General features: G+C 29.8%; 2 protein-coding genes across 3 annotated transcripts in view; both read right to left on the bottom strand.

The window, feature by feature from the left end:
• The window catches only part of LOC113392898 (autophagy-related protein 16-1), a 126,150-nt gene extending 125,763 nt beyond the window's left edge, over positions 1-387 (bottom strand). For both annotated transcript variants that reach the window (XM_026629512.2, XM_026629513.2), the window contains exon 1: positions 26-387. In XM_026629512.2, coding sequence (XP_026485297.1) covers positions 26-119 — 94 coding nt within the window. In that variant the 5' untranslated portion in view covers positions 120-387. The remainder of the gene's footprint in view (positions 1-25) is intronic.
• A 7,236-nt stretch (positions 388-7,623) lies between these two features.
• LOC113393089 (uncharacterized) lies at positions 7,624-9,144 on the bottom strand. The gene has a single exon (XM_026629787.2). It carries the CDS (start codon positions 8,922-8,924, stop codon positions 7,659-7,661), a length of 1,266 nt encoding a protein of 421 aa, XP_026485572.2. The 5' UTR covers positions 8,925-9,144; the 3' UTR covers positions 7,624-7,658.
• Between the last annotated feature and the right edge of the window lie 18,312 nt (positions 9,145-27,456).

Below are 27,456 nucleotides of genomic sequence, written 5' to 3'. Positions count from 1 at the left end.
CTTATCTATAGGTTGTGTTACTTACGAAAAGTTATAATATCTTGGAAGGCTATTGTTTCTCGCTTATTACGAGATTGCAATTGACTTATTATATTATTCTTCCAATCACCACCTTCCATTTTAACCCAATATATTTTTAGATCAATTTATTAAAATATATTTTCAAAGTTTTTATATCATAACAAACAGATGTCATTTCAAACCCATAGAAACATACGATGAAAATATATGCACTTATGTATAAATCTTTGCTCACAGAATTATGGCAATATAAACGCTTCGTTTCTCTTTAAATTTTTATGTACTAAATAATCTTTAATTAATCAGTGTTACAAAAATTATGTATTCTTCACTCGTAAATAAACTTTTGACAATATGAATATGTCATTTAACTTACTCTCATAATGAAATGTCAAAATTATCTTGTATTGGACTCGAGGTTATTGTGATAACAAAGATTATAGTTTGTCTATGATTTTGAACTTTAGCTTTTAATATTTAATTAAGTGACAACGTATTACCAAATATTACTACCATAGTCTACTAAATTTCAGACGAAGTTATGATAAGGTATTATATGAAGTTCTCGCTATTAAATCTTATAGACATAACGTCGTTACGACTTCTAAGGTATCTCATAAACAAAATTGTTAAGAAGTTGTTTTCTGAAAATCTCAAGTCTCTAGCTCTAGGCCCTCAGGCTTATCCACAGGTTTGCTAGAATATTCGTCGTCAGGTCTAGAAAGTTTCATGCAAGCTATTCTACGAGCCAATGCTGCAACTTCGACTTATGTTGTTTTTTAAAAAGATTTTTTTTGTTAGCCCTAGTTTTGTTCCAGGTCTTAGTGTGGTTTTTAAACAGATTTTTTAATTATAAATATTTATTAGGAATGTACCAAAATAGTAAAATTGTTTATGTCTAAACCTCATTTTCTTATTGACAATACGGCAGACTCCAGAGTCCAAAGTCGCCAGAATACTATATCAGAGTAGGGTCTTTACCGAATAACTCTGTTATAATAATTATGTATATTATCATAGTTACTAAATTATGAGAGATAATTAAACAATATTCTATTGTTAAATAACTAAATTGGTAGAGAGGGCAATACTTTAGAAGTAGATCGCAAGTCCGTGCAAGGCCGTCTGGGTAGGTACCAGTCACACATGAGATATTCTACTTCGAAATAGCAATATTGTTGTGTTTTGGTTTTAAGGGCTAGTGAGCCAGTGTAACTACAGGCACAAGGACATGACATCTTAGTTCCCAAAGTTGGTTACGAATTGGTTAATATTTCTTACAGCACCAATGTCTATATACGGTGGTGACTACTCACCATCAGATAGCCCAATTGCCCGTCCGCCTGTTTTAGAGTTCCAAGAAAAAACGAAGTAATTCGCGTGTAGGCGTTTACCGCCTGGCTACGGGAACAAGTGACGCGTCACGGACGGAAGGTGCGCCGGGTGAAGACGCAATTGGCGCGGTACGATTTTCAAGCCACGGGCAGCTGCAATAGCCATCGCGATGATTATTTGTCCAAAGCGAAATATTTATGTACACATTGCTGGATTATGAATAATAGCGATTATATTTTTCGAGATGTAAATTTGGAAAACGCATAATAATTTCTTCTATTTACTAAAAATGATGGAGTGAGTGGAGAGATGGGTGGTAGAACTTTCAAATAGCTGTCTAAGCTAGAATTTAAGGAGGACAAATTATATCGTGGCGATTTTGGTTCCTAAACTATTCACCACGAATTTAGCTGTGGCATATTTCACGCAGTGAATATATATAATTTGTTTTGAAATAGCGTAATATAAATGAGTTAAAATAAACTCTTTAATAATAAATAAATTATTTTTTTCCACAAATGAGAAAACATATATTTTGCTATTAAAAATACTTTAATAGCATTTTAGTTTGTTTTCCATTTCTCTTTTGTTGATATTCGTTTTATTGCATACAGTATGTATTAACATAAACTAATACATTTATATTCATATAAGTTCCTTTCCTATTGTAAATATACTGATCAAGCATTTTAATATAAGCTTGACAATTTTACCAGTAAAATTGAAGAGTTTCACTACCTAGATTCTGATAGGTGTATCATTATATCGGCCATAATTCATGCATACTTTCAAAATCATAATAATACAATTAAGTGCGTTGAATTAACTCCTTAGATTTATTTAGGCAAGTACGTACTAACTTTCTTAGTAAAATAAAAATGAAACTAATATAAAATATGAAAAAATATGTCGCGGAATATAAACATAAAATATATGGAGATGTAAATAGAGTTCATATTTTTATAACAATGAAAAGAGTGTGGTGCTTATCATGAAGTTACTGAAGATTGAAATACTTTCTTAAAAATCTTATATATTATCTTTCAAGAATAGATGAATTCCGTATTAATTTGGACTTTGACTGTTACTATTCAATTAAGGATTGGAGATTCAATTATAAGTTTCGAGCCGGCGTCGCTGCTTAAGGTGCGCATCGGTGCCTAAATTAATTCGTATTCTGAATCATTATCGTCCTTCTCATTTATAGTTAGAAAAACGTATTTTTACATTTTATTGATAATATTTATCTTCTTCTTTAACTACATACATTATTTTTATATGACCAAATTAGTCACATCCTAGAGTGGCTGATAGAAATCTCTTGTAGTGAGATATAAGCTTTCCTTTGTAACACAATTTTATTCATTATGTAAATAATGAAACATGAACAAAACTGTGTTTGGTGCCTAGATAATAGAATAATATTTATAATACATGTTTACACCTTTAAAGACGTATCACTTTGTATGTTACCCAAGTCAGATATTAATTTTAAGTGCTTATTGATAAGTTGATGGTGTAACTTTTCCAATAAATAAATAAAATTTAAATAATCTAATAACATAAAATATCGTGAGGAAATCTTCAGCTGCCCAAATAACTTCTGAACGAACGATATGTTTGGTAACAGGATGCCGTTTAACATTAACATTTTCCTAACTGTTTCTTTACTTTCTTATAAACACGTTGCAGTCGTGAGATAATCGGAAAATGTGAAACATGGAACGTGATAACTATAATTTTCATGAAATAATTTATAATTAAACAAAAGCAATAAATTAATATATAGCAACAAATGCTGATCGCGATTCGGTTCCATACTTAAAAAAACGAACACACTTATCAACTATTTTCAAAAGTTTGAACTCGCTGCTTGCATTTTTAATCGTGTGCATATATATATATATGTAAATTAGATGTGCCCGCGGCTTCGTGCGCGTTTGAATTTAACAAAAAATATATAATAATATTGTTGTAGCCTAAGTTACTCCTTATTGCATCAGCTTTCTGTCAGTGAAAGTCCCGTCAAAATCGGTCCAGCCGTTCCAGAGATACATATGCATTTAGTAAAAAGTGGTTATTTTAATAGTACAAACAGACACTCCAATTTTATTATATGTATCATATAGATGAGGTATTATTTAAAGTGGTGTACCACGGCCAAAGGCCGCAGGCAATGTGGGCAGAAGATGGACACCACTCACCTCTTAATAGCATTTATTTATATAAAAAAATATTTATATAAATTCTTTGAGCTCATCTAGTTATTTAGGTTTGTTGGCATAATTTGCAGCTACTGGACGTTGATATTGTTTTGATGAAGCAGCGTTAGAAGAAAAGGCATTTTGATGAACAAATAAAAAAAAAATAACATAATTTTTCTCATTTTTGATAGATAGTGTAGTTGCTGGTGTTTTACCACAAATATTTTTATAAAAGATTATAAAAAAAAAACATTCAGACATTCGTCTTAAAAAAAATATTGTATGTAGGAAATCGTGTTCATCTTAAATCGAACCGCGTAATCCTACGATAATGTATTTATTTTCAGGGTGTTAGTACATAAAATAATAAATAAAAAACAAAACAGTCTACAGTTGTTTTTAATAACTACCGTTCTTCTGATTCCTTGCTGTATCTTTCATGGATTTTTGGGTTACCTGCGATTAATTAAGTATATTACGTTATGTATGCTGTATTTCCGAATGCAGTATAAAAAAGGTATAAATTACTTACTTTCACGTTCAAAATCATCAGGTAAAAAGCCTTTCGTGCTTAAACGTCGGTCACCTCTAGATTCTGCAATATAAATTAAATGTATTGTATAACTTACGTATTTAGTAACATTGTTATGGTTTACAAATGACATTTACCAACCTGAGCTATCAACTTCGTCAGATAATTCACTTTCTCTGGCTTGTTTTATGTTATCGTTCAATACTTCAATAACTTTATCATCAACATTTTCTTCGCTTTTACTCGATGACTCTGCTCTAACAGACCGTTTGGAAAGTCTTTGGTCAATATATTTTTTTAAATGTTCTGAATCTTCAAGGGAAAAATAAAAATTACATTGAAATTGTAGATTGTAAATAAAAAAGTCTTTAAAAATAATTAGTTTGGTTTTAGTATGACTGAAGAATTTACAAATATATGTTGTAACAAGCTCAGACTAATAACAAACCTAGAGAATCTAAGATAAGTTGCGAACAAGTCTTTACCAGAAAGTTTAATATGACAAAAAATATCAGATAAAGAAAATTCAAAGTTAATTTTCAACATTTCTTCCATTCACTTCATCTTTTTGTTTGTAGATATAAAATAAGGGGTGTTTTATTTAATATTATTATTATTTATTTAATTTTCTTCTTTTAACTAATATCTACTATTATTAACTTTCATAACATTATGCGGTAATTCTTATTTATTGTCTTTCTTCACGATTATATTTTATTAGTTTTTCTAACCATCTCTATTTTTTTTTGCTACAATCCTTCAAGAACCATTTCGAGGGCACTTGCGCTGAAACTTTACCGAATGCCTACCGGGGTCGCTGCAGAGTGGACTGTGGACCGTTGTAAGCGGATCTACATAGTTTGGTGTTAACATAATTATGGTATTCGATGATGTAACAATCGTCCTAGGGCGTTTGTCGCTCTTGTCTTATTTTTTCAAACTTCGTATAATATATTTTAAAATAATGGTCCAATTTGTAAATTTTAAAATGATAAAGTGTGTTTTCTGTGATAATACTGTATTATGCAATCACAATCATCACTTTGCTGTAAACTTTATTAAGAGAGAAAAAAAGTTTACGCGCATCGGGCATTTTTTTACGGTAGGTACAGGCGCTTGGAACGACTTTTTTGTCTTTATAATAAGTATATATGCTTTTACGTAATTGATAGTTTTTACGTTAATCCGAAAAAACAATCAAGCTAATTTTACTCTTTCTGGTGTAAAGTAGGTCACTAAGTTTTTGTGTATATAGAGGGTACCTAAAAATGTATTCGTGTTTGAAAAGAGGCAAAAAGGCAGAAACAACGAGTAAATACACACGGAACCAAAACATACACAACAAAAGCCTTAACATTATTTGAATAGACACCTAACCTTTTTCTGTTCGCTATGCGTGTACAAAAAATAGCAATTCACTCTATTATCACATACACTAAAAAGAGACGAATCTACGAATGAGACTTCGTAACGAAAACTTACCAAATCGATGCTAAAAGCGGTTAATCTGCTCTTGTTTGAGCACTGCATTTAAATTTTAGATAAACCTACCTTCAAAATTTGATATTTGTAACAGGGGAGTTCCATTTGATTCCATCACTGGAAGAATGAAAATTTGAATATTACAAGACATAAAATAAGGTCGACTATAATAATCTTTATTTCTATTTTTTTAACATTGTTATTACACGTACAAACTTTTTGTGCTGCGACCTCATCAACTGCAACGACCGACCATATTATAAACACCTACGAATTGACAAAACATTAACATTTTGTAAAACATCAAATCAATTTTATTTTAATTACTATATCCAAAAACGAAATAGGTACCGCAAAACCAGCTATCTTCATTATTATTTCTAAAAAAAAGCACACTATGTTTTTGGTTAAAATATATTTTGTTTTAAATGCACATGAAGTAACGATGTGGTCCATTAATAATTTTTATGGGCTGCGTTATGCCTTGATTTTAATCAATGGTAATATTTTTTTATGGTTCAAGTTTTACAGCTAACGTTAAACAAAAACATTGCAAGTATCTTCCTAATAAAATAGAAACAATATTCACTATTAAAGTAACCTGTGTTACGTTAAATTTTATTTTAGATTCACGTTGGTAAGGCAACACGTAAATCTTACAAGATCTGTAGATTTAGAAATTGCAATATAACGAGTGAGGCCAAGAGATTCTGAACACTGGGATTTACTTACTTGCTCGCCAAGAAAAATGAATGGGAACATCGTTTTTGTCTAATGTCTTACTTTTGTTATTATTATGGTGAACTAAATTACGATACGTAGGTATACGTTAGAGGAATAAATCGTGCGAAAAGCTACAACTAAAATAAATAAAAAAAAAAACGCGACAGAAGATGTATTTAATATGGGATCAATCCCTTCTCTAATAAAAAAATCGGACATCACGGAATCCAATTATCGCTTGACATGCATAAAAAATATTCCGACGAGTTGAGAATGTCCTCTTTTTGTGAAGGTTAACATGAAATAAAACAGACGATATTTCATGTTTGTTTATTGTAGGTAAACCGTACTGTAAGGAATCGTAATTTATCACGTTTGTGCAAACATAGTTGATCGTTTTTGAAAACAAAGTTTTTTACAAAACAATACGAGTGATCATGATGATTTCGGCTTATTAGATTAAGTCTCATAAAATTTTATTAAAAATCTACAATTTCTCCATATAAAGTTAAGCGTATGTATTTATTAGGTTAGCCACCAATTGCCACAACAATGGCCGAACCGGCAATTTAGCCACAATAATGGCCGAACCGGCCTCTTCGATTACCGACTTTCATTCAAATTGAATGACTTAACTTATGGTCGATAGGAAGCTGTGATCTACAATCATGTAAGTTAGGTATAATATGTAAATCGCATTTGTAACTTACTTTTCATTTTCACATTTTAACAAAGTGTTAAAATGTGAGAATGTGATATGCCCAGATAGAGAATCACGTCTGTCTAATCCCATGAGATCGAGGACGGAAGTATGCAGTCCTATACAATGCGATCGATGGCCGTATAAGGGATGCCCGTTCGATCTTACATAATGTCAAACGTCAGCCGCAAAACTAAGCTTCTAAATCTGTGGGTTCCGGCAGATATGCATGGAATTGGTTCTCAATCATAACGGCGTAAGCGTGCCCCATCCGAGTGTAACTGATTTGTGGTCAAACATACAGTGAGGCCAATGATGTGCCTAGCGCGACACATCTCAAAACTTTTAAAATAAATCTGAGATATAGAAAATAGTAATATTTAACACGTGTGAAAAAAATAAAATTCACCCATAATCAACCTTTTATTATTATTTTTTTATTGATGATCTTGAATGAAATATTATTATATATGAAATAGTCTCTTACATAAATAGTAGAATATGGAATTATTGTGTATTATTATTATTTTTTTAGTTATCATTAACAAAGCCAAACAAAAAAAACATAAAGAGCTTTTTCATAAATTTATGACACATTGTAACAAATTTTCATGTATAAAATTAAAAATTTGTAATTTGTGATTGTGAGATTCATATTATTTCACTCATACAGAGTCCTACTATCTAATTCATATTCTTCCAGTAAGTTTTCTGCAAGTGCATCAATTTCATATATATCATTCTCCATTTGTACTACTTCAGCAATAAAAGATGGCCATGCCGTTGTATCAATATCCTTTATTTTGAGTGATAGTAAATGTTTTACAGTCTCAGCTGTACTATCCTCAGGTATTTTAAAGTTCTTACACAAGTAGTTCCAAAAATATGTAGTTGGTGTAAGAGAAGTAAAGGTATTTGGCAAACGAAGAATATCATGACCGCAAGATTTAAATACACAATCAATTTCATAATTTATATTATTAAAAGTACATTTTTCTATTAAATCATATAGTATAGGTTTAGGCATACTAATGTTACATGGTATGTTGTTTTCTCTTAACCATTGCAGCATTTGATTCTTAGTATGGTATCTTGTGATAGATTTATTAGGTAATAAGCCGTGGAGGACATTATTTTCCATTACAATAACACTCATAGGCTTTATGCTGTACAGTACAATGTCAATCATCCATTTCTTAAAGATATCAGAAAATGTCATATCGGGATCTTGACAAGTAAATAATCCATTTTCATAACCATTTCTTGTAAGAATGTGAAAATAAAGAAACCCATCATGTACTTGAATGTTTTCATCAGAATTGTATTTATACTTCTTAATAGCATCTTTAAGAATTTGTCTCTCATCTAAATAATAAATTTGTCTCCCTTTTGCCCTATAATCTCTAATTTTATTTAAGTAATTGAATCTAGCGAATTTAGTCTTAGGATTTTCCATTAATATAACTGAACCATTTGTTAGTTTTCTATGAACATAGCCCCATTCATGTAACTTTTTTATAAAAATGGTCAAATCAGATATATGTTTTAATTTATAGTTTTCTGATAGAATACTTTGGAATTTAACACACTCTTCATACAGCCTGTTGAATGTTAGTAGATTATTTTGGGAATACATGAAATTAATGCATTCCATGAATAAAATGTGATCGTAGATATCTAATGCTTCTTCTTGATACTGATTTTCTTCTAACATAGTGTATATAAACGTTTTAGGGTATGCTGTATAATTTGACACTCTTTCATGGTAATCTTGTAACGGTACTAGTAAACAGTTATTATCTCTTTCTGCCTTACACCTTTCATATACTGTTTTTAATATAGATAAAATTTCTTGTTCTGTATTTGTAACTTTGTTTAAATTATTAAAGTATTGAATGTCACAACAGCATTTGAAACCAATATCCATTTTTTAAGCAATTAAAACCATTTACTTTGTATAAAAAGTTAAATATTTTATTTTGGTTCGTAACTCTGGTTTGTGATGCAAATGAAAATAGGTATCAATTCAATTGTATGATCAATTGTATTTTATTCTTGTTAACCAAGCTCAATATATTTCGTCAGTGTAATGTAGGAAATAGATGGAGAAGTCACAATGGAAATTTGTATATCGGTATTTTTTATAGTCCATCACAACAATAACAAACTCTTATTGACTTTGACATTGGCAGTGACAGACACTTCAGTCAAATCCACAGATAAAGCTAATTCCTTATTTTGTGAATATGAATGAATGGTAATTGGTGTAATATTTGGATGGCTTAATTCAGAAAATTTTACTAGAGTGGAGATTTTAGTTATTTTTATAGGACTTTTGTACACCAACTTTTGGTGCATCCTTGGCGTAGTCGAGGGCTACGCTTCTCTGCAGCTATACGATGCTGAATATTTTTCATCTCTTTGTGCCTTCAGCTACCATATGAGCGAAGAATAGCCTTCTTGGACCCGAAGACCATAAAATCGAAATGCAGGCACAGTCTAGGCTGTAATCGAATTGGGATTGTGTATAGATAACAGTTCAATCGCCATTGAAAAGTTACGGACCAAGTGTAATAAAATACATCAAAGACGAGAAAAATTAACGAGCAGTACCTTCAATTCGTACAAGTACATTATAAACAACTTATTTTATTTACTTGCATCCCTAATTCAAAAGCGCCAGCCAAAGTAATACAAATTAATTTCCTTGTTATTGGTTATGATTTATAACATTACTTACTGTTTGTTACCTTTTGCGTTTATATAGCTTATTTTAAGTATAAAATTTATTTACTGCTGGTATCGGATCAAACGCTGTTAATAAACTTGGTTATACATTGTGAAAATACTTATAAGATAAAAATAAAGCTTAATAAATCTTTTTGCAGTTGAGATAAGTGTTTGACTGAATTAATTTTGTTAATTGATTTATCTCTGTTCCGATTCCTTGAATATATTAAGGACCATTTAATTTGTGTAAGCATAGTGGCTAGATAAAACGGGTTATTTATTATATAAATCTTTTATTGATGTAGTTTGAACGTACTAACATGTGTCGTTATTTTGTTGGTTTCTGATCATTACGAAATGCTCTAAATTACTAACAGTGTTGTCTAGAATTTTCTAAAATATATTATTTACCATGATTTATTTATTTATAGATTATTATTTATTTATCGCCAAAGATTTATAAACATTATAAATCTATGTCGACTACATTGCTTTTGGGGAAATACCTTCTATATATAACATAAATAATATAAGAAAAAAATATTATACTTTTACCATATCAAATCGTGAGGTATAATAATGTCATAAATTTTTTATACAGCTGAAATCTTTAAGAATCAAATCAAGTCAACAGTAATGCCACCCTAAGTTTGCGAGACTCTTTGATCAACTTTAATTAAAGCTCTTGCAGATTTCTTAGTTTTTAAATTACTTCATACGCTACCTAGGGCTTAATTAAGGAAATTACGACGTATTAATTTAATAAAATTGTGCCTTTGCATGTAACCACTAAGTAAATTTTCAAACATCGTTAAAATATTTCATGTTTACGTAAAATCAGAAGAAAATATACAAGTTTAGTCTGAATGGTATATTAATAACGGAGATAAGTGTTGCAAATACACGAGAACGAAAATAGATTTACTACGAGTGTGACAGATTATTCACATTTTATTTATGAATATTTATATATATAATAACAATTATTGAAAAATTACATGATTACAAAAAACACTTATATTATTTATAGTTTGTATGTTTTAATCAATTCTTTAATAATAATAATTAGATTGAAATTATGTTTGAATTGTATTGATAACATTGATATTAAATAAGGCGGTACTTTGACACTTCTGTTCATTATTATGAATCATGTGATTTGTATTGTATAAAGTAAAGGAAATTCCGTATAGAACACTTTTTTATGGGGTGTTACATTTAAGGTATGATATAATTTTGTGATAAAGTATGATTATTATTGTCTGTTAAATTATTGATAATATATTAATTGTTTTTTTGCAATTATCTAGATACAAATTGGGGATTAATGTAAATATTAATAATAACAATATTATGATTATTATAGCTATTATAATGGTTAAATAAATATTTATGCTTCATATAATCTTTTATTGTCTTATAACCTTAAAATATTATAAAGAAATAGAAATTATTCTTAAAATATTCTAACATAATGTATTAAGTCACTATAAATAAATCTAACAAGTGCATTACAATTTATTTTAGAAAAAAATAGCGTCCTTGTTGGTAAGATTTCATTCTGGGTACCAAGACTAGGATATCGATGTTTGAATGTTAAATATTTTCATAGCTTTTTATTATTACAACAGTAAATTATCTTATTACATTATTTTAAATAAATAATCTTATTAAAAAGTATATCATTTTAAATATTAATTATTAATTGCGGTTTGCCTTAATATCGTTTGTTTATTATCAACTACGAAGATGTGTTGTACTGTTGGTCGCCCTTTTTTGGAAGGCATCCAACTTACTGTTTTTGCTATGGTTACGATAATAATATTTTTATTTTCCTGTGATATTTAAAGGGGTGCTTCCCCTTTACCGGAAAAGACGATAATTCCACCACTTTCGTTTTGGTCTGATGCAAAGTATAAATTCTGAATATAATATAAATGCAAAATGAACCCGTATTGTGTATCCTATTCGTTCTGTATAAAATAATTTTGAAAAAAAGGATTTTTAGTCGATTCAAATTAATCCAAAATATACTTTAATCAAATAGGCTCTTGCAACTAGCACTTTTTGAATAATAATTTTAAAGGATTCAATTAAATTTAAAGTTATCGCTGATTTGGAATGGAGATTTGACCGCCAATAAGCGGCAATACACTCATTTATTTTAAATGTTTTAATGAATGGTCGCTTATAATGTTATATCCTTTATGATAATCAGTGAATATACTATTTCCCCACAAGAAGGATGTATTCATAATTTGGCGTTATAACTTTGTCTATACTTCTCCGTTAATAAAACATTTGGAAGTTTTTATTAAAAAAAGTCACAATAATCCTAAATTATTATTTCTACCTTCTATATTAACAATTTCTTACACCGCCAATGCACGCAATCTTGGGAATTAAGATGTTTTGTCACTTGTGCCTGTAGTTACATTGATTTACAAACCCATTAAACTGGAACACAATCATAGGCACTAAGTATTGCTGTTTGGCGGTAGAATATCTGATGATTGGGTGGTACCTATCAGGCGGGCTAGAAAAACTACTACAAAGTGGAATATGTGTGTAATATGAATATTCTATAGAACTAAAAACAACGAGAACGATTAAAAGACACGAAGAAAACGTTTCACAACTTAATATATAGTATAACTAAACGTATAATTTATATATATTTTAAACGCCTCACTCAAAAAACGTATTGAAAAATAATGTCAAGATAAATATTCTGTTACATCAGTTCAAAACAAAATATGAAATATTTTTAAACGTAAGACTATTATCTAATTGGGTAATATTATCTTAATTTATTTATCCATTAATTTAATATTCAATTATTACAAGAACAGCAAGCTGTGAATTGTACAATGATTGTACAAACTGTGAATTGCGAATTGTGATTGTGTACAATTATTTTATTTAAATCTGATTAAATGAAAGCTTGTAGAAATCGTGGAATTATTCTAAACTTCACATTATTTATCGCGGTAACCAGTAGCGTAAGATTGATAATAAGTATTTGTTTAGTTGCTACGCTTGGCCACTTTATTTCTGTTAAAGAATTTGCTTTGCACTGTTAACCCCAGTGCAATACATCACGGCGTCGCTCGGAACATAAACAAGAAGGTGCGCGGCGTCTTGACGCCCGGGGATGTTTATCAGGAAGTCTTGCGATGTATGTCGCCAGGAAATCCACTTTAAATTTTTAAACACTCTGTTTTAATCTATGGCCTACTGTAACGATGTCGTGATTATTCTACGAAATGAATTGACTGCGCTTAGATATGTAAAGTCACATGGTTGTTAACTTTTACAATTTGAACCAGTGTAATTTATTATCAAAATGTATTATATTTATATAACAAAGCTTTTAGGTACGAAGCTTAAAACAGTTGAATAGTTCTTATGAGATGTTTGGTAAAAACTTAACAAATAAAATACAAATAGATATTAAGATTTTGGAGATTATGGACTCAAACCATTAAATTTTTTAACTGAATTTAAATTTAGTGGCAACATTCATTTTACATTTACAATACGGCCAGTCTATTATAGAAATTCATGCAATATTAACATAAATAAAATGTGAATAAATATAAAAGTACTATTCCCCGCAATTACATCCGCATAAAAAAATATTTCACCTGTGAATTCCGTAATTCATATACCTATGCCCCATTTTCTGTAGACTCCAGATTAATAATTTGTCAAATTTCAATACGATCGGTTCAGTAGTTTATTTGTGATGAGATTACAAGCTGACATATATATTATATATATATTACTAGCTGTTACCGGCGGCTTCGCTCGCGTAGAATAAATAAATATTGGACAATATCACATACATTACTCTGATCCCAATGTAAGTAGCTAAAGCACTTGTGTTATGGAAAATTAGAAGAAACGACGGTACCACATACACCCAGATCCAAGACAACATAGAAAACTAATGAACTTTTTCTACATCGGCTCGGCCGGGAATCGAACCCGGGACCTCGGAGTGGCGTACCCATGAAAACCGGTGTACACAGTACCCGACCACGGAGGTCATCAAACATAAAGAGTTAATTTAATTTTTAATATTAATCAGTCTTAATTAGAAGTAATGTAACGTTTACAGATCTTAATTCTGTATTAAAAATTAAAAATATAGGTCAACAAACGACTGACAACATATCATTGCCAAGATTCGACCGTTTGGCTCACTAACAGCAGCCTTTATGCCAAGAATCTGCTCGTTCAATATACAGGACATTTGGTTATGTAAATGCTTGTGTACGTATTCTTTTTTAAAATTAAGATATTCAATGCTCTGTACATTAAAAATTTAATATTATATATAAATTTTTAAAATTTTAATAGTATAATATTATTTTTAAAATTGTAGCAGGATTGGTTAACTCATAACCATTTGATATCTTTTAGAAACGGTTCGTTTTTCTGACGGATAGTAGAATAATAGTCTTCATTCAGAAGATTATATTGGCTTATGGGTCAGAAAGCTACTACTAACCAAAAGTGAATACGTTATAAATCCTATCTAAATGTTTCAATAAAAAAATCCTATCAATATATGCAATCAAATGTTTTTACTAATACACTTGTATTTTAAATGTAGTACATATATATCGGATTTCATTTATTGCGATGTTTATATATATGTTTTAATGGTAATGTTATTTTTTCCTTTCTCTTCGTATTCTGTTCCTACTGTATAAAAAAAAGACTGCTGCTTAAGCATGGTAAATATATGAATGTTACGATCATATGAACGGTATTCTGAATTAGGGTAAACATATTAACAAAGTCAAACCATAGTATGCGCATTTATTCTTCTTAACGGTCGGAGGAGGTCCAGCCTTGGGGCACGTATACGCGGTTACTTTCCTTAAACTTTTCAGTTTAGTTTTAAATTTAGCAGGCATATTTCCCTTGATCACTCTTAAACAACTTGTTCTAATAATTATGTTTTCTTCAGGTTTGTTAAATTAACATTCCAATTAATCAAACACTAGAATCTTTTATCAAATTATATTTAAAGTTTTCGCTAAAGGAGATTATGTTTATTTTTATAAACAAAGCGGAATAGACGAAATATTTAAGATTAGAACAGTTTAAGCCAGACACATTACTTTAATTATGAGAAATTTTGAATTTTATACAAAATATCTGAGCCTGGGTAGTAAGTACTACATTATGGATTATTTTCTTTTGTTTTAACCCGTATTAAAGGTATGAGTAAAACATATTAGTGTTTAAACAATGCGATAAGTTAATTGCATATTTTCTGCATTTTGGACACGAATATCGAAGTGTAAACCGTAAATAGTAAAATATAACAAACACATTCTGTAAAATTATGTATGGATATGACTCTCAGAGAACGATTTGCTGCAGGCTATGCGAAATTAGGCTTGCATCATATAACTTCTCTTGATCTCAATTTTGACAATTCCTACATAAAGGTTATGTAAGTAATTACTGGTAGATTAAAAAATATGGTTTCGTATATTAAAGGATTAAATTATTCAAAGTAGTGTGTTTTATGTATCAGATAAAATTAAAATGACGTGGACAATTATTAATTGCGAAACATAGAAGAGTCAAAAATAACATTGCCGATTTTAAACTATCTATTGTCAATTAGTCAATTACTTCGGATCGGAATATTGCTACCGTATTTGAAAATTTCTTTACTCACATTCCAATTTCGATTAGGTATTAAATCACTCATGTCCTCTCCTACTGTCGCTGAATCGTAACTGTGAAATAATGTTAAAGAAGGTAATGTTTGTTTTGAATTTAGTACTTAATAAAATAATTTATTCATAACATATTTTGCATAATATATAACGTCATTGATTTTTTAAATCCTCTGTTATTTAGAAATGTGCAATTGGTGTTTTTTTTAAAAGGCAACAAGAGTGGTAGCACTGTGGTCTCGCTTAACAGTTTTCACTTCACACGATTTGACATATTGTTACAGAATACCAAATACTTATCAATTCAGGGTCACGTCGAAGTGAGATGAAAACTTATTTCTAATCCGATCGTGATTTTTACATACTCGCATATCTGTAAGTGTTAAGGTTATAATAACTTGATTTATATCATTAGATATTAATAAAACGGCTGCGTTTTGGCGGATCTCCGTCAAAGTGGTCGATTCAATAATTGATGTGATTGCACCTTATTTTGTTACTATATAAGTATTTGTATTCTTAGTAGCGTGTTCCCTCAGATTATGGAACATGCTAATGTATTCCTGATTTTTAAATCGGTTACTACTTCAGACTCCATAAAATATAGACCCATCTTTGTACTGCCAAACCTTAGCAAGATGATTAAAAAATCAATACTAAATCAAATACTTCTTATTTCATTTTGACACATATAAGTTACTACACAATAAACAATGTGGTGCTTGTGTGCATTACAAAAGGTTGCTCGACAACTAATGCTGGTACTAAATTCATTAAAAACATTTTTAAACTACTAACTATATGAAACGCTGGTCAGGATGCTATGGCACTACGGCGTATAAAGCACTGCACTCAATCTTCTGATTTCGTATCTGACCTATCTATCTATTTCGTTTCTATCCTAATTGGATTCAGATGGTTGATGTCAATGGAAAGAGATCTCCCAAGGCACCAGTTAGTATGGGAAATTTAAAGGATCTATTCTTAGGCCATCTATCTTAATCATTCATATAAACGACTTACCATATCTTTTAGGTAATGAGCACGATCGAGTACTGCTTGCTGATTATGCTACTTTAGATTTTAAAATAAAACGAATTATTTCAATATATGAGGATGTGAACAATGTTCTCTCTGAAAAAGTATATTGGTATAGTTTTAATGACCGATTGTTAAACGGTAAGAAAACAAAATACGAATACGAACGTAAGATGTGTAAAACAGATAATAACTTTTAATGGGAACGCATTAGATGTTTTGGAAACAACTAAATTCCTTGATATCAGTAAGAATCAACTTAGGTTTAATGGGGCCTTCATATAGAATGGTGAATTGACTCCAGCCTTCGCGGTAAAAAAAATGTATGTTGACCAATAAGATGTATGGTTTTTTACTTGCAGTCGACATTATTTATTCTTCTGCAGAAGATGGCTAATATTATAAATTTATGAATGAATCTTTTGTGCCCAGGCTGGGCACAAAAGATTCATTAAGCTGTAAATTTAAAGAAATTAAAACAATGACTGTCGCTATTGGTAAAGAAGGCATATTATTCGATACAAGATTATATTGATGATAAAAAAGCGTGGAGTTAATGCTTGTTGACTTCCAGGCAGGAGAAATAATATACATATATAATTGTATTTAACTAACATGACTGTATTTTTAGATATTGAAAAAGAGTAACTACTGAGTTTCTTGCCGGCTCATCTCAGTAAAATCTACATTCCGAACCGGTGGTAGCTTTACTTTAAATAGTTTGTTGAATGACGATTCAAAAGTGCTTGTAAAAGCCTACTTGAATAAAGTATATTTTGATTTGATTTGATTTGAGTATGTATTCTTTTTTCGTGATTTGTTGTTATGTGTGTACATATGATATTAGTGATATTTTTAGATGATTGCTTATTTTGGGAGTGAAACCATCGACTCCAAGAAATTTTGTTACTCTAAGGAAACGCATAAAAAACGCATAGAGAATTTATATTTTGTATTTTTTATTCAAATTTGTATATAGCTAAATGTTGATATAGAAAATGTATAACCCAATGAGATGTAACATAAATCTGTTATATTTAATTATCCTGGTAAGTATATCGATTATATTATTGTTCAGTCTATGTATATTAAAGGGTAAATCAACGATACATTAATTATCACAGAGAGACATAAATTAGCTAATAAAAAACAGTTTTTATTGCTTATTTTAATCACACTAATCATTACGTTTTGTTATATAATCTCCAGAATAAAATAAAAGTCCTGCAGAACGAGGGAAAATGTTTACTCGTTTTATTTTACGTGGAAAAGTTTTGATTAGAAACCAACTTTCAGTCTTTCAGTCACATCGCAGTATCGAATTACTGCAGTTTTTCCAAAATAAAATTAACCGTCTAGAAGCTGAGCTCGTTAGAGCGCAGAGGCATTGATGGAATGTCCATTCCTATAACGATCACGGTGCAGCCGCATCGGTCAATGACAAGCGAGAAAGCATCCTCATACTACAAACTAAGTGTACTTACTCTGGGTGGTAAATGCGATGACATTTTATCTCTATATATCTTATTTTCTTATAAAACAAACTTTAATTCTTCGATTAAGTTATAATTGTTTTTACCAATGACAAGAACATGAAATTAACGCTTGTCACAATAGTATAAATATATTTATATTTTATACACAAGTATCTAAATGATATGATTAATATTACAAACATTGTTGTAGGTAAAAGGCATATTCTTGCCAAGAAAAGAGACGCTCTTACATCGTTTAAGAGGCTCAAGAGTTTTTTGAGAGTGTTAACCGATAAATGCTTTTGTTTCGAATTGTGTTGTATTGTTAAGTACAAAATAGTAATATTATAGTCATGTTATTCCTTTAAATGTGTAACTCCGTACATTTGCGTTATTAATTATTAGTTTAAATTTAACAATACCCAAACACAAAAAATAAAGATAAATCAAGAATAGTACCTTTGTAGCGAAAAGCGAACTTTGTCCAGCGTGATCGATCGCATTTCGAAGTAACAATTGATGTACTGTAAGCGAGCAAAAAGTAAAAAAATACACAATACGCATTTAATGTATCTTTTACAAAATATTTTATAGCAAACTATCAGTTGATAGTAATAAAAATATAAAACATAACATAATCAGCCTGTAAATTTCCCACTGCTGGGCTAAGGCCTCCTCTCCCGTTGAGGAGAAGGTATGGAGCATATTCCACCACGCTGCTCCAATGCGGGTTGGTGGAATACACATGTGGCAGAATTTCGTTGAAATTACACACATGCAGGTTTCCTCATGTTTTCCTTCACCGCCGAGCACGAGATGAATTATAAACACAAATTAAGCACATGAAAATTCAGTGGTGCCTGCCTGGGTTTGAACCCGAAATCATCGGTTAAGATGCACGCGTTCTAACCACTGGGCCACTCCGCTTTTGTAATAAAAATAAATTGACTTAATTTAAATTAAAAGCAAAAGTAGTAATATGATGGAATCGACATGATTTTGTTATATTATTGTGTATACTTTATCCAAAACTGTATTACCTTTTAATATTATTAATATTCATAATGTAAAATTATATTTAAAATTATTCTTCATAGCTTTTGAAAAACGTTTGACTTGCCATGAATACTATTAGAATATATTATATTATAAGGTACGACAACCTATTAATAAATAGAGTTGTCCAAATCTTCATATCGTCATGTTATTAATTCGTTATTTTATTCTTGAGGTAAATTATAATGATGTGATTTAAATAATAAAATATTAACACATAACTATTAACATACATAGCGACAACACAAAGAAGCAAAGTACTTTCAAAATAACTCGAGGAGAAAATAAACAATTTCTCGATAAAAGGTATGTCAAAAGTTGAGTAATTTAAGATTTATGTAAAATAATATCGGCTTACTGTTGTGTCTTAAGATAAACAACAATATAGAGAAAGTGGATCAAATATATATTGTCCTAAGTACCTATGTATATATTATTTTAGGATTGACTAGCGAAAGTATATATTTGTAGTTTGTATAACAAAGATAATTTTCAAAAGTCAAACAACAACCTGTAAATATACTTGTGTTTGTCTAAAGTCTTCTTTTCCGAAAATTTTTTTGGAAAAAGAAGGACGCTGTTCGAATGCAAGTTGGTGCATTTGGCAAAATTTCATCAAACACATGTGCATGGCTTTCTTACGATGTTTTCCTTCAGCACTGAGCACGAGATGAATTTTAAGCATAAATAACCAGAAGGTTATCGAACTTATAAGTTGGAAATAATCGTCTTATTTGATATCTTTGTTACTGTATGGATATATTAAGCTGTTTTTACTGTATAAGATCTTAAGAATAGGTTTATTCCTATTGAATATATTTTAATAATACTTATTTTTTAGTCGTGTTATCTTAAAATAATCATAATAATTTTAAGATAACACATATATTTCAAGGTATATTTGAACATAGAATTTTCCTCCAGAAGAGAAAATATTAGGAAACTCAACCAATTTTTGCAAGGGCTCTCAAAGGAACAAATATTTGCGGGTTTATTTCAATTTAAGGTCTAACCAAATAGGAGTTTTATGTTGTCATCTTTATAATTTGACCTTCTCTTTATGACCCACATTTTAAGCCTTTCATTTAAAGCTTTTTTGCATATAAATAAAGAAGAAAAACATCATCAATCATGTGTGAATATTGCGATATTTACCTTATACTAGCTCTTTTGTTGAAAATTCTAATGTATTTTGGGCACTTCATAATAATTAAAATAAACCTAGTTGACGGCTAAAGCTAATTGTTTGGAACACGTATCATTATACTTAGCACACACATATATTTATGAAATTTGATAATAAACTAATGAATGAATGTAATTCTTAAGATAACAACTGAAACTCTAACTGTTAATAAAAACCGTAGGCCAATACTAATCCGTGGAATATAAAAAAAACCTTATTAATTTTAAAAGACGGTTAATTTCTTCGTAAATAATTATTAACAACTTAATTGTGTTGAATTAAATCTTAAATTACTTAAATAGTACTTTAATCGTTTAATTAAAAATAACTTATTTGTATATGTTCATTTGTTGTAAGTATATCTACACTAATAAATGTTTGTTTGTAAGGACTTACTGAAAGAATATTTTTTTACCTAAAATATGAAAAAGAAAACACGATAGTCCTGAAATGAATGGGTTAATTTATAAAAAGTACATGGGATGTTAAAAGAATTCTAATCATAACTCAAACATCAAAATCTATCCAGGCATTTGAATTAAGTAATAATATATGTATATATACGTCCATTATCACTGAAAACAGTGATAATGGATAGTATCGTATCGTAAGCAGTAGTGAAAAATCTATTAAATTATTATACATAAAATTTATATCAGAATACACAGCGCGTTACGCAGATTTTTTTAGGTTAGGGTTTTGCTTGTTATAAATATATTATAGTTCTTTTTAATATAACAGGTGCCATTAAAAACAAAATTATGTAGGTACATGTTAATAAAATATCAATTATACTTGTTTCCGTTTTGTTCATTCAATTTATATAGGAATAGCTGTCGCCAGCGGATTTGTTTGCGTGGAAGTTAAATATATTTATAGATTAACTTAACAATTTTTTCAAATTCAATTAATTTAAGATATGTTTGTATACCACATTGGTGTGGTTCACACTTTAGGGTAGTATATCCAGAAATGCTTATCTTATAATACGTATCTGCTCATTTTCAATCAGTATCCCAAAAATAAAGTTTTATGTTTCTAACTTAAAACATTACGGACTTCCATATACATTTGGGTTAATTTAAAAAATATAAAGTGAGTATTTATAGATTATTAAAAACTTTATTAATTTTTAATTCATTCAATTTTTATTTTAATATAATTTTATTATTTGCTCTCTGATGTAAGACGATATCTGTATAAACGTACATCACTCGTCACAATAAATAAATGCTCTGTAATTAATTAAGGACCGTCTTGTTTTCACTGCGTGGGTGTGACTGGTCTTTCGTTTTCCCCGGGTAAGAAAAGAAAGTTAGATTAAAAGAGGTTCATTGTTCTACCTTTGTAATACAGTCAGCAGAAGTACGATCATTGTTATTGAAGTAATCCCATTTCCAAATAGAAAATTTTGGTTACAGCCTCTTAAATCCTTTTCGTTACTTATTTGATATTTCCTTTTCTAAAACAATATAATTCATATAATTTCACTCAAGATCAATATTTTTTTTATTATTTTAGTAGAATAATATTATTCTTAACTTGATATGAGTATACCATTATTTAAGTAACAAACAAATATATTACTAGAAAGCCGACTTGGCTGCATATGAGTAACGTTAAGGTTTCTATGCCGATATATTTTGAAATTGATGACATACATATAACATTCACACAATATAAAACACGTTTCGCATATTTGTTTACGTGCTGATTTAAATATTATTTTAATATAACTTAAAAAGGATCAAATGCTAATTTACCTTCGAGTCAGATTTAAAAAAAGTACACACACACCACATGAAATGTATAAATATTAAGAAAATTTATAATCTGTGTTCTTCAATATTTTTACGACTGTCACTGCTTTTAAAAAGATGTTCTGTAAAAATGGAAATATAATTTACGGTTTCATTGCTACAATACCGTTGTATTGTATACCTTTTCCATAAAAAAAAACCAAAGTTTTAAATTAAATATTGTACCTACCTGAATTTTTTTTTATTATTTTACGCAAATATATACAACTTTATTACACGGAATTAATAAACAAATATGTTGTTATGGAGAACATGGCAAAACTTAAGCTATTCTAAGAAATGTTTCATTTATCAAATTAAAATCGTTGCCACTTTTAATACAATCGTCCATATCCAGTAACCATCGTTGACGCTGAATATAGGGCTGTATCATTAAGATTCAAAAGAGGACTGTAATTTAAGGTTTAGGTTAATTATTAAATATTAAGAGAAAAAGCAAAAAAGTTATAACATATGTGATATCTAAAGAAATGAACTCCTGAACTGAATGAACTGAAAAATTAGTCCAAACAAAATGGTGAATGTCATATTTTTACTATTTATAACAACTATAATATTCATGACGTCTCTACGTTTTGAATATTTTATAATGATTACTGGATTTTTTAAGCTGAGTATCCTTAAATTTTCAGTCGCAACATTTGACTAATTTAGCCAATCTTTAAATCACTCGATAAAGGTGAGGTGAAATTGTCGAAAAGCAATTCGCAATCGACCGAGGCGACGCGCAGTTCAAAGGAACGAATCTCGCAATGTGCTAGCACGGTCTATTAAAATTTGAAACTTCATTTTACTGAATAAATTACTTCTGACTTTTGCTATCTACAAGATAAATATACACTTAACAATTTGTAATAAGGAAACGCAAATAATATTTGAGATTACATTTTTTGTCCCGAGAAATAATTTGAGTATTTTCGGTAACATCCCAATCTGAAGAATACTTGACCTCAAGCTTTATTCTCGTGACAATATTTCTTAATAAAAATAAAACTTACTTTAGAGTTGAGAGATGAGAATCTGATCTATTTATTCGTTATATCAAGACAATTGTCTTAGCACAGCCACTTCTCATAAGTGCATATCTAATTGGTATGTTGCAAGCCTATTATCAAAGATGGACTAGTTGCAGTAAAATTATTGTAATTTCACTGAGTGAAATTTGGACACTCCGGTGGACATTATTGTTTGATTGTAAAACGATGGCTGCAGTGCTATTCTGTATGAACTCATTTCAGTGACACGTTATTTTGATGCATTTATAGTTTTAGTGTCGTTTTTATTAAATTCGCTTTCTGACAAGACACGACCGTTTTCAGCGGTGAGTTTCAATGTTGTTCTTTAAAAGCAGCTATTCTAAACGGAGTGTATTTATTTTCGGTTTCTGATTTTTTTTCAGTTAAATTATCACTATAGCTATTGGTTCAATAAACGTGTTAAATAGTTAAACTTTGCTTAACTGTTACTGCTTTTCCGAAAACGCATCTATCAATTAAATAATTACTAAAAAACCGATATCTTGCCGAGGTCTTGCCAAGAGGCAGAAATTCATTTGAATATTTTATTTCTTTATTAATCATAGTTTTTTCGAATGTAAATATGTGACTATTCTAGCGGCCGTATAAATATTTCTCGTTTCGATTTATCAATGTCAAATATTTAATGAAGAGAGTCTAAATATTGTTGTTATTTTGCACATGGCTCAAATTATAAAACAAAAAACAATCGGATTGCGCGAAACATTATAGTGAACTAACAAAAATAAATACAAAATCGAAAATTATATTTCAATTAAAAAAAATCGAATGCATTATTTCTTAATATGAAGGACAAACATACATTAAATTAAATTCATACAATGGAGTTAAACTCTAGTAATTTCGACGCAGGTTCTGATTAGTTATACAAGTATTCATTTGACTAATATTATTGTTTATTGTCGTTTAAATAATATTAATATTATACAAAGAACGCTTAATTTATGGAACAGATAAATACGTTGGCCAGTTAAGTTAAAACAAGTTAAATCTCGAAAACGCACTTTCTAAAGCTATCGGACCGACAGAGCGAACACAAAAATAAAATGCTGTTAAACGTATGCGCAAAAATTTGGCATTTATAAAACTTAACTCATGATAAATGTAATGACACAAATTATCATAGAAACGACAAATTACAACACGGAAGGTCTCAATCGTAACCATGTACTGCACTATTGATTTTAGTAGTGCTATTTATATCATCTTACGTGTGCCTGGTAAATATTAAAATTGTTTAAATACAGTTTCACTAAAATACGGATATTATATTTAATTATGATATAACTGCAACATGTACAGAATATACATATACAGGATACAGGCAAGATGCCCATTAGATTCCTCGTTGGCTCTATTAGACTAGACAAGGCGAGGGTTATATTCCAAAGGCTAAATTATTGGTCTCACCGGGTCAATCAGATATATGCAATATCATTGGAGTGTTAATTATATTCCGTATACTTGCATATATTTCAACGTTTTTCAATAAATTAAAGCACGTGTAATATTGCTTTTAAAAGATTATCAAGTTAGTCATTTTTATGTGTAATTGTATGCGCCGTAGTCGATAGTCTTATGTTTCTTTATATTTGATTTCCTCTCGTAATGTTATTTATTTATATTCTACTTTAAAAAACACAAAAAAATATATTATCATTATACGTGTATAGTTACTGTATTTCTAAGATTCAAATACATGGTTCTAAATACAATTGTTGTAATAACAATTTAAACTTGTATTAGATGATGAATAAATTATAAATACATTTAGCAGCGCACGTTTCAAACCATTTCTCTTCTTATTCGGCTAACCCATTTGCAGATCTCCAAACGGTACCATTACTCAGCAATAAATTGGCATTTGCGCCGTCATACATAAATTACAAGAAAGCGCACCGAAAACCAAGTTACTTCGTAGTCACTTTTTACGCATTACGTCCTAAGTATTATACTTTGTTCTCGCATTTAGTATGAGTTTAAATGGCAATTCCATTGGATAATCTATTGACTTACGAACTCATAATATTGGATGAAGGTATTTCTTACATTTTGCTAAAATTACAAATTAAAGCAGCATTTTCGTGAGACAAACAAATGATCTTCGTTTAGGTATTTAAGTTTATAAAATAAAATAGGTTTTCTAATCAGATATATTATTTGAATGCTAAATAGATTCTAAAGCAAAAACGACGTACCTCTTATCAAGATTTATTTATAGATTACGCATGTATCATTTTCGTGGAAAGAAGTAGGTTTTTTTTAATGTGCATTAGAATTACTTTAAATTAATAAAAAAAGAGGCCGAGAATTACAGTGATTGTAAATGATGCACTACATCTAACATCTCACCATTGGAATAAGTAACAATAACACCCCTTCTTACGGCCAACACTAAAACCGCGCGTTCATTGGTCAAATTAAAGAGCGCGCGCTTCCCCGGCTTCCTATTACACACTTCCCTCCCTTTTCACAAAATCACTCATAGATTTCAGAAAAGCGAGAAGCAAGATGTTACATATCAAAAGACATTACACATGCGTTCGACACAATCACAAACACACACATACACACATATGAATACATACATATTTAATAAGAAACAGTCGTAAACCATAGTTTACTTTCAGAGTACCAAAGACATGTAAGTTTATTGTAATAATGATAAAGTGTCTAGCTGAGCCTCTTTGTTGTTAGCAATGAATGTCGGTCGAATGTCGATCAATGAGCAACCACTAATTATAAGAAAGTTATTAAGTTTCCGATAACTTAACAGTTAAATAGTTAATCATATCTTAATCTATCGTTAATCAGAAGATAAATCTTATAACAATTTGAGTTTTTAGATATTTGCTTAATTCATGGTTAACACTAAGAGGGAAAATAGGTATACTAGTATAAAAAGGTCTAATAAGTTTATTTAAAAAGTGAAATTATTAGTATAAAATCACAACGAATATTTTTCAGCATTAACATGAAGCGGTTCATACCTCGCTTATCAGGTAATTTTCAAAACAGCCACGTCGCTTTTAATAAAGGCACGTTCTTATATGAATCGCTCGTGGCTTCACTACTAATGAAACTCATAAGCATGGCCCTAATACCGAGCTATTAACACTTCGCAATTGCCTTTCGAAAGGCAAGAAAAACCTTCCCCTCACTAAGTCACCTCAGTCTACCTCGTACGTTGAAAGGCATTATTAAATTTACCAAATAAATTAATTGTAAGATTATCCTGATTTGTATAACAAAACAGAATTCGTCTTAAGTAAAATTCCGATAAGGGCAACATGCTTTGGTATTCGCTCTTAATATAATATCAAATTACACTTACCTTCATGTAATCTGTATAAATATATACAATTCTCCTCAAATTTCCAATTTGTGAAACAACTTTGACAGAAACCGCGTTATCGCTATTGTAGAAACATCACTTCTTGGCGAAAAGTTACAAACTTTGTCTTGTAATTTTTGTTCAAAATTCTGTTTAATTTGGCGTGTCCTTAAAAATCGCTAAATTAGATATTTCATTTTAATCATTTTTTTTAATCGTTAACGAAAATCAACTTTGGAAACTAGACCCGGCAGATTTTACTCGATTAAGTAATTACATTAAACGTTTATAACATTTTTACTTCAGAATAATTAAATTTTGTTTCTGTTCAAAACTTTAAATAATTTTAACAGTACGTCAAGCGTATCTAATTTCGTTTCTGGACAGTACGCAATATATATATTTTTCATTCTTCATTATTAAAATCATAGAAGGCGAATTAACAAACGATTTTAAATAAAGCAAAATCAAATAGGAAATTATATAAAAAATGTACATTACAATATTACTGTCGAAATAGAGGCATACGTGACCTAAGCTTATTCGAACATTTCTGGTTTAAAACCGGGCAAGCAATACTGAGTTTTCATCTGCTTAATTTGTGTCATTAATTAATGTCTTACAAGATATTAAATAATTACAGAAATAAAACATGTACTGGATGAAATTCTACCACATGTGTATTAAACCAGATTTTGAGTTGCGTGGTAAAACAAGCTCTAAACCTTTTCCCGTAGAGGAAAGGCCGTTGGTCGAGTTATGGCACATTAAGGGGAGACATTTCTTATCTCATAATAAATAAAAGTATAAAAAGCTTTTACAATTAGCACATTTTCTTTCATCTGTGACATAATTGTTTTGCCAAAATAATTCCGGTTTGCTATTTTAGGGAACTCTCGACCACTTAAACAAATCTCAGTGAGACATCTCCCAGCTCCGAAGTTTGCTTAATACTTTAAACTGGTAATGAAGGCATTAAGGCGCGCTGAATGCATAAGGAATGAGCTGCCGCCACAAGCTCCTATATAATTAGCCCCTTTATTACATTTCTAATAGGACATTATATTTTTAGAGAACA

This window comes from Vanessa tameamea, chromosome 12 (genome assembly GCF_037043105.1).
Source record: "Vanessa tameamea isolate UH-Manoa-2023 chromosome 12, ilVanTame1 primary haplotype, whole genome shotgun sequence".
Lineage (NCBI taxonomy): Eukaryota > Metazoa > Arthropoda > Insecta > Lepidoptera > Nymphalidae > Vanessa > Vanessa tameamea.
Note: the sequence above shows the minus strand (reverse complement) of the source record. Positions and strands in the feature narration are given on the sequence as shown.